Source organism: Microtus oregoni, unplaced genomic scaffold (genome assembly GCF_018167655.1).
Source record: "Microtus oregoni isolate MIOR12 unplaced genomic scaffold, Mior012 000041F_ref0000270, whole genome shotgun sequence".
NCBI classification, from domain to species: domain Eukaryota; kingdom Metazoa; phylum Chordata; class Mammalia; order Rodentia; family Cricetidae; genus Microtus; species Microtus oregoni.
In genome coordinates this window covers 7118414-7127786 of record NW_024543208.1, presented here as the reverse complement: position 1 = coordinate 7127786, position 9373 = coordinate 7118414, and the positions used below count along the sequence as shown (strand labels likewise).

General features: G+C 40.0%; 1 protein-coding gene across 1 annotated transcript; it reads left to right on the top strand.

The window, feature by feature from the left end:
• The first annotated feature begins 2040 nt into the window (after nucleotides 1–2040).
• LOC121433851 (40S ribosomal protein S27-like) lies at nucleotides 2041–2346 on the top strand. The gene has a single exon (XM_041632511.1). It carries the CDS (start codon nucleotides 2081–2083, stop codon nucleotides 2333–2335), a length of 255 nt encoding a protein of 84 aa, XP_041488445.1. The 5' UTR covers nucleotides 2041–2080; the 3' UTR covers nucleotides 2336–2346.
• Nucleotides 2347–9373: the final 7027 nt, after the last annotated feature.

Genomic DNA, 9373 nt, shown 5'->3' with positions numbered 1-9373 from the left:
AAAGAAGCCAAAATTGTCAATGGAAACAAGAAAACATCTTCAACAAATGGTGTTGGCATAACTGGATGTCGACATGTAAAAGAATGCTAATAGATATCTATTGCCATGCCTAAAATTCATGTCCAAATAGATCAAAGGCCTTAATACAAATCCTGTTACACAGAAGCTGATAGAATAAAAAGTGGCACAAGACACCACTTCCTAAATATAACACCAGTAGCACTGACACTGAGAGCAACAATAAATAAATGGGACCTCCTGAAACTAGATTCTAAATGGGAGCAATGCCAAAAAATCTGTGGCCATCTCAGTTTACCACTGGTACATTTTCTTTCCAGTATGTCTCATCTGTCAGGAGATAGACATTTGGCCCCATTCCATTTTAAGAGTGCTGGGAAAGAAAACTGTGGTAAACCAATGTAACCCACATTGAAAAAAAAAAAGTGAGGCTTTACAATCAAGGAGGAAGAGGTTAGGATAACAGCTTGCAGTGTAGATCCATATTTTCCCTGTCTAGTTTATGTCTTAAATTACTTCATATTTCACTGATTTATTGATTTGTTGTGTGTGTTGGCATGGCTGTATGTTTGTGTGCATGTGTGTATGGGTTTACCTGTCTATGAGAACCAGAGATCAACACTGGGTATTGGAGAAAGTACAGTCAGTGGGCTGTGAGCCATTTGGCAATTAAGATGTCCACACAAAGTTGTATTTCAAATATAATTGTTTTATTCACACAAACATTGCTTTTATATTTAATATTATGCTAAAATAAAAGTTAACTGGATTCCTTTTGGCCCCTGCTCATTGGGCTACTGGGCGTCCCTGTTTAGGTGACGAGGAGTTCCATCTGGACAGGTGAGTGTGTGAAATCCAGGGGCAGATTGTCCCAGAAGAGAGCACAAACCCCCCTCCCCCAGTTCCTGTTGCAGGGCTGTCTTTCTTGCACACGACCCCCCCCCCCCAAGTCTGCCTTGTCTGCAAAGTCCTTTGCTCAGGAACAGATTCCTGCTCCTACACTAAGGCTACACACCCAGAGCAGTGAGTGCCTGCCTACCGGGCAGGCCTCAAGGTCCCCACAAAGGAGCCTGGGCACCTTCAGCTTGCGCTGCAGGGTTTCCTGTGCTCTACTGGACCCTGCCCTGTCTGCCACATTCTTCCTTTTGTCCGCGGCTCATTGGGCTACCAGGCATCCTTGTTTAGGTGCTGAGGAGCTCCATCTGGACAGGTGAGTGTGTGCTATCTAGTAACAAAATCTACTACCAAAAAAAAAAAAAAAGAAAAAATGACAGGAGTTAACAACCACTGGTCATTAATATCTCTTAATATCAATGGACTCAACTCACCTATAAATAGGCACAGGCTAAGAGATTGGATACGAAAACAGGATCCACAACCTACCCCTGTACCCAGCAATACCAATCTTGGGAATATACCCAAGAGATGCCCTATCATACAACAAAAGTATATGCTCAACTATGTTCATAGCAGAATTGTTTGTAATAGCCAGGACCTGGAAACAACCTAGATGTCCTTCAATGGAAGAATGGATGAAGAAAATATGGAATATATACATATTAGAGTACTACTCAGCAGTAAAAAACAAGGACTTCTTGAGTTTTGCATACAAATGGATGGAAATAGGAAACACTATCCTGAGTGAGGTAAGCCAGAACAAAAAAGATGAACATGGGATGTACTCACTCATATTTGGTTTCATTCATAAATAAAGGACATTGAGCCTATAATTCGCGATCCTAGAGAATCTAAATAAGAAGGTGAACCCAAAGAAAAACATATAGGCATCCTCCTGAATATTAACCTTCATCAGATGATGAAAAGAGACAGAGACAGAGACTCACATTGGAGCACCAGACTGAAATCTCAAGGTCCAAATCAGGAGCAGAAGGAGAGAGAACACAAGCAAGGAACTCAGGACCACGAGGGGTGCACCCACACACTGAGACAATGGGGATGCTCTATTGGGAACTCACCAAGGCCAGCTGGCCTGGGTCTGAAAAAGCATGGGATAAAACCAGACTTGCTGCCTTTCCGGCGGTGACGACCTCCCTACGAGAACATGCCTCTCGCAAAGGATCTCCTTCATCCCTCACCAGAGGAGGAAAAAAGGAAACACAAGAAAAAGCGCCTGGTGCAGAGCCCCAATTCCTACTTTATGGATGTGAAGTGCCCAGGATGCTATAAAATCACCACGGTCTTTAGCCATGCACAGACGGTAGTCCTGTGTGTCGGCTGCTCCACTGTCCTCTGTCAGCCTACAGGCAGGAAAGCAAGACTGACAGAAGGATGCTCCTTCAGGAGGAAGCAGCACTGAAAAGCACCGGATTCGAGATGAGTGAGAACCATCCCAATAAACACATTTTGGTATAAAAAAACAAACAAACAAACATAAAAACCAGACTTGCTGAACATAGAAGACAATGAGGACTACTGAGGACTCAAGAACAATGGCAATGGGTTTTTGATCCTACTGCACGTACTGGCTTTGGGGGAGCCTAGGCAGTTTGGATGCTCACCTTACTAGACCTGGATGGAGGTGAGTGGTCATTGGACTTCCCAAAGGTTAGAGAACCCTGACTGCTCTTCTGGCTGATGACGGAGGGGGACTTGATGGGGGAGAGGGAGGGAAATGGGAGGCAGTGGCGGGGAGGAGGCAGAAATCTTTAATAAATAAATAAATTTAAAAAAAAAAGAAAGAAAACAGGATCCAACGTTCTGCTGTTTACAAGAAACACACCTCAACTACAAAGACAGACATCTACTCAGAGTAAAAGGCTAGGAAAAGCTTTATCAAGCAAATAGACCGAAGAAACAAGCAAATGTGGCCATACTAACTTCTAACAAAGTTGACTTCAAACTTAAATCAATCAGAAGAGATGGAGACAGACATTTTATACTCATAACAGGAACAATTCATCAGGACAAATCTCACTCCTGAATATCTATGCCCCTAATATAAAAGCACCCACTTATGTAAAAGAAACATTACTAAAACTCAAAGCAGTCATCAAACCACATACACTAATAGTAGGAGACTTCAACACTCCTCTCTCACCAATGGACAGATCAGTCAGACAGAAACCTAACAGAGAAATAAGAGGATTAAGGGAGGTAATGAATCAAATGGACTTAACAGACATCTATAGATCATTACACCCAAATAAAAAAAATATACCTTCTTCTCTGCAGCTCATGGAACCTTCTCAAAAATCGACCACATACTCGGTAACAAAGCAAACTTACACAGTTACAAAAAAATATTAATAACCACCTGTGTCTTATCAGATCACCATGGATTAAAGTTAGAATTCAACAAGAATACTACCCCCAGAAAGCCTACAAACTCATGGAAACTGGACAGTCAACAACTGAACCACACCGGGATCAAGGAAGAAATAAAGAAAGAAATTAACGTCTTTCTTGAATTCAATGAAAATAAAGACTGAACATACTCAAACCTATGGGACACTATGAAAGCAGTCCTAAGAGGAAAGTTCATAGCACTAAGTGCTCACTTAAAGAAAACGGAGAAAGCACACATTGGAGAATTAACAACCCACCTGAAAGCTCTAGAAAAAAAAAAAGAAGCAGACTCACCTAGGAGGAGGAGAAGACTGGAAATAATCAAACTGAAGGCTGAAATCAACAAAATAGAAACACAGAAAACAATCCAAAGAATCAATGAAACAAAAAGCTGGTTCTTGGAGAAAATCAACAAGATTGATAAATCCCTATCCAAACTAATCAAACGGCAGAGAGAGAATATGCAAATTAACAAGATCAGAAATGAAAGGGAGAGATATAACCACAGACACAGAGGATGCAGAGAATCATTAGATCTTAACAAAAGCCTGTATGCCACAAAATTGGAAAATGTAAAATAAATGGAAACGTTTTTAGATAAGTACCATATACTAAAGTTAAACCAGGACCAGGTGAACAATCTAAATAGACCAATTAGTCGCGAATAATTAGAAGTTGTTATACAAAAAAAAAAAAAAACAAAAAAAAAAAAACCACCTCCCTACCAAAAAAAGGCCAGGTCCAGATGGTTTCAATGCAGAATTCTACCAGAACTTCCAGGAAGACCTAATACCTATGTATTAATACCTTAATGTATTTCACAATATAGAAACAGAAGAGTCATGGACAAGTTCCTTTTATGAAGCTACAGTTACTCTGATACCAAAACCACACAAAGACCCAACCAAGAAAGATAATTTCAGGCCAACCTCACTCATGAACATCGATGCGAAAATCGTCAATAAAATACTGGCAAACCGAATCCAAGAACACATTAGAAAAAATATCCGTTATGATCAAGTAGGCTTCATCCCAGGGATGCAGGGCTGGTTCAACATACAAAAATCTATCAATGTAATCCATCATATAAATAAACTTAGAGAAAAAAAATCATATGATCATTTCAATAGATGCTGAAAAAGCATTTGAAAAAATTCAACATCCCTTTATGATAAAGGTCTTAGAGAATTTAGGGATACAAGGGACATACCTAACTATAATAAAAGCTATTTATAGCAAGCAGACAGCTAACATCAAATTAAATGGAGAGAATCTCAAAATCATCCCACTAAAATCAGGAACACAACAAGGCTGTCCACTCTCTCCATACCTCTTCAACATAGTCCTGGAAGTTCTAGCAATAGCAATAAGACAACATAAGGAGATCAAGGGGATTCGAATTAGAAAGGAAGAAGTTAAACTTTCATTATTTGCAGATAATATGATAGTGTACATAAGCGACCCCAAAAATTCCAGCAAAGAACTCCTACAGCTGATAAACACCTTTAGTAGCGTGGCAGGATACAAGATCAATTCCAAAAAAATCAGTTGCCCTCCTATACACAAAGGATATGGAAGCAGAGAGGGAAATCAGAGAAGCATCACCTTTCACGATAGCCACAAATAGCACAAAATATCTTGGGGTAACTCTAACCAAGGATGTGAAGGATCTATTTGACAAGAACTTTAAGTCCTTGAAGAAAGAAATTGAGGAGGATACCAGAAAATCGAAGGATCTCCCTTGCTCTTGGATTGGGAGGATCAACATAGTAAAAATGACAATTCTACCAACAGCAATTTATAGATTCAATGCATTCCCCATTAAAATCCCATCGAAATTTTTCACAGATCTTGAGAGGAAAATAATCAACTTTATATGGAAAAACAAAAAAAAACCAGGATAGCCAAAACCATCTTATACAATAAAGGAACGTCTGGAGGCATTACCATCCCTGACTTCAAACTCTATTACAGAGCTACAGTATTGAAAACAGCTTGGTATTGATAAAAATAGAGAAGTCGATCAATGGAATTGAGTAGAAGACCCGGATTTTAACCCACAAACCTATGAACACCTCATTTTTGATAAAGGAGCTAAAAGCATTCAATGGAAGAAAGAAAGCATCTTCAACAAAAGGTGTGGGCAGAACTGGTTGTCAACCTGTAGAAGAATGAAAATAGATCCATATCTATCACCATGCACAAAACTCAAGTCCAAATGGATTAAAGACCTCAATATCAGTCTGAACACACTGACCCTGATAGAAGAGAAAGTGGGAAGTACTCTACAACATATGGGCACAGGAGATCACTTCCTGCACATATCCCCAGCAGCACAGATATTGTGGACAACATTGAATAAATGGGACCTCCAAAGACTGAGAAGCTTCTGTAAAGCAAAGGACACTGTCACCAAGACAAAAAAGCAGCCCACTGACTGGAAGATCTTCACCAACCCTGCAACAGAAAAAGGTCTGATCTCCATAATATATAAAGAACTCAAGAAACTAGATTTAAAAATGCTAATTAAACCCAATTAAAAAATGGGGCACTGAACTGAACAGAGAATTCTCAACAGAAGAAATTCAAATGGCCAAAAGACACTTAAGGTCATGCTCAACCTCCTTAGCAATCAGGGAAATGCAAATCAAAACAACTTTGAGATATCATCTTACACCTGTCAGAATGTCTAAAATCAAAAACACCAATGATAGCCTTTGCTGGAGAGGTTGTGGAGTAAGGGGTACACTCATCCTTTGCTGCTGGGAATGCAAACTTGTGCAACCACTTTGGAAATCAGTGTGGCGATTTCTCAGGAAATTCGGGATCAACCTACCCCTGGACCCAGCAATACCAATCTTGGGAATATACCCAAGAGATGCCCTATCATATGATAAAAGCATTTGTTCAACTATGTTCATGGCAGCATTGTTTGTAATAGCCAGAACCTGGAAACAACCTAGATGCCCTTCAATGGAAGAATGGATGAAGAAATGTGGAATATATACATATTAGAGTACTACTCAGCAGTAAGAAACAATGACATCGTGAATTTTGCATGCAAATGGATGGAAATAGAAAACACTATCCTGAGTGAGGTATCCCAGACCCAAAAAGATGAACATGGTATGTACTCACTCATAATTGGTTTCTAGCCATAAATAAAGGGCATTGAGCATATAATTTGTGATCCTAGAGAAGCTAAATAAGAAGCTGAACCCAAAGAAAAACATATAGTTGTCTGCCTGGATATGGGAAGTAGACAAGATTGCTAGGCCAAAACTGTGAACTTGGGGTGAGGTGGCTTGGGGCAAGGGGAAATGGGGTGAGAAACATGAGAAGGAGAGGAAGGGGGAGCTTGGGCAATGGGATTGATGTGGGAGTGTCATATATCAATCTGTTGATTTCATTGGTTCAGCAATAAAGAAACTGCTTGGCCCTCATTGGTTAAAACATAGGTGGGAGGAGTAAACAGAACAGAATGCTGGAAGGAAGAGGAAGTGAGCTCAGACCTGACAGCTCTCCTCTCGGTGGCAGACGCCTCAGAGAGATGCCATAGCTCAGCTCTCTGTGGCACACGCGATGAAGCTCTGACCCAGGATGGACCTAGGCTAGAATCTCCCTGGTAAGCCACCTCGTGGGCTACACAGATTATAAGAAATGGGCTCATCCAGGTGCAAGAGTTAGCCTAGAAGAGGCTAGATAGAAATGGGCCAAGCAGTATATAAATGAATACAGTGTCCATGTAGTTATTTTGGGGCATAAGCTAGCCAGGTGGCCGTGGTGCTGGGAACACAACCCCGCCACTCATAATACAACAGAATAGCACCTAGACATGTGGACAACTGAATCTACTGAAAGCCTGAGAAAGTTTGGGAAAGAGTAAAGCATGTTTTCTTGGTAGTGACAATTTCTCGGGTCTGCTCTGCTTTTAGAGGCAAGCAAGCACTCTCATCTAAGAGAGGCTTCCTGACTCAGCTTTAGCTGCAAAACCCTGCAGCTCATTAAGAGGTCCTGCCACGAAACACTGAAACGGTGTTGATGAAAAGCTGAACGCATGGTTTTTGGTTTTCAGCCGTAGCAGGAAAAAAGCTGCGCCATTTAAAAATGCGGGCTTTCTGGGCTGTCTTGCCATGGCAAACTCTGACTCTTTTACGCAGGCAATTCATGCAATTTGCAAGCACAGGCTGCTGAAGCTTGCTTGCTGGCAGGGACCTTGAAATACCATAGAGTTGTGGCAGTAAACATGGCTACAGCCAGTACCTCAGCCATGAGGCTAGAAAGCTAAGGAATGGGCTGGATCTAGCTGGCAAAGCCACAGCTTTAATCCTATCCATATTGCTCAGTAATTTAAAGGCTCATGTGGTCAGAAAAAGAAAGAGATATACAGTAAAGAGAGATTCAAAAACAAAGAAAATATTTAAATGATTTACAGCGTGTTAAAAATATATGCAGGCTAAAAGTTGAAGTTCTTAAAGTAAAAAACAAAAATAAGTAAGAAAGAGAGTAGTTGGGTGTGTTAGGACACACCTTTAATCCCAACACTTGGAAGGCAGAGGGAGATTGACCTCTGTGACTTCAAGGTGTGGTAGCACACGCCTTTAATCCCAGTGCCTAGAAGGCAGAGGCAAACAGATCTCTGTGAGCTCAAGGTGTAGTAGCTTACACCTTTAATCCCAATGCCTGAGAGGCAGAGACAGGCGGAACTCTGAGAGTTCAAGGACAGCCTGGTCTACAGAGTTATTCCAGGTCAAAGATACAGAGAACCTGTCTCAAAAAGCAAAAAATAAAAATAAACAAAATAGAGGTTAAAATAAAACACACAAAGATGGAAAATACACAGAAAATCTTGATACTGTATGCTATTATGCTCTTTTTTAATTGTTTGAATGCTGAGGAAGGAGCAACAGCTGCTAAAAGATATTTGTTTATAAATGCTGAATTAATCTAACATAGATATTTTGAAAATGCCTTGACTTTGAAATTTGGATCTAAGGACATGATGCTTTGGAAAGGAGTTTCTTATTTTGTTTTCACAGAGGATGAGACCCTGTTCATTTCTTCTATTCCGATATGGTATGATAGACCACATCCTCCTGAAGGGTTGTTGTGAACATCTTCAGAAAATTGCTTCGCTCAACTGACAACTGAGATGAAACTAGCACACAGGTTATACCATGAAAGACCTAATTAACAACGCTCCCAATCAGCAGGAAGCAGTTTGGAGAGAAAAAACTGCACCCATATTCCCAAATATGATTTATAAACATTTTTTAACATTTAAAGGGGGATAAGATATAGATATGAATAATTTGTATTAGTATAGATTTTGCTTTATTGATAGAGATTTAAGGTCAATTTTGTTTTATGTATATGCATATTTCTGCTATTGATTAAGATATTGTGATTGTGTAGTTCATTAAAAAATGTAATGTATAATTAAGAAATATAGGTTAATGGATAATCATCAGTAATAGTCAAGCTTGTAGTCATGTTAGTTAGATTTTCTAGATATATAGAGATACATTTCAGTTAGATAGACATTCTTCATATCTTTCAAAGACTGCAGAATATGGCATTTAATGTTTTAATAACTTAGGACTTTTCATGACAATGAGACACTCTGCTCCTGGCAGCACCAATCTACTTCAAGAGGAAGATGGGCATCGAAGAGGATCCTTATGGAGTTTGATAGCCATTTGGGCAATAAACTGTTCTTGACTGGACAATTGCATAAACTGGACAAAGAAAACCCACAGAGAGAGGACTACTGAACTTGCCTAAAGGTGAGATGGTCTTTCAGGGTTCCTGATTCATGAAAGAGTCTGCAAGACATTCTTCAGGACAAGCAGATAGTGACTGCCTTTAAAATTTTCTGCTTTGTGAAAATGTCTGCTGGATACTATGGGCCTGAAGGCTGAAGATTGATGCCCCAACAGTACAGAGGAACTTTGGGTGACTTTACAGGCAGCGAGATGTCTCTGTCATTTCTAGAGTTTTGAAAATTGCATACATTTTGTTTGCTTAGGTAATACTATATCCTTCTGGA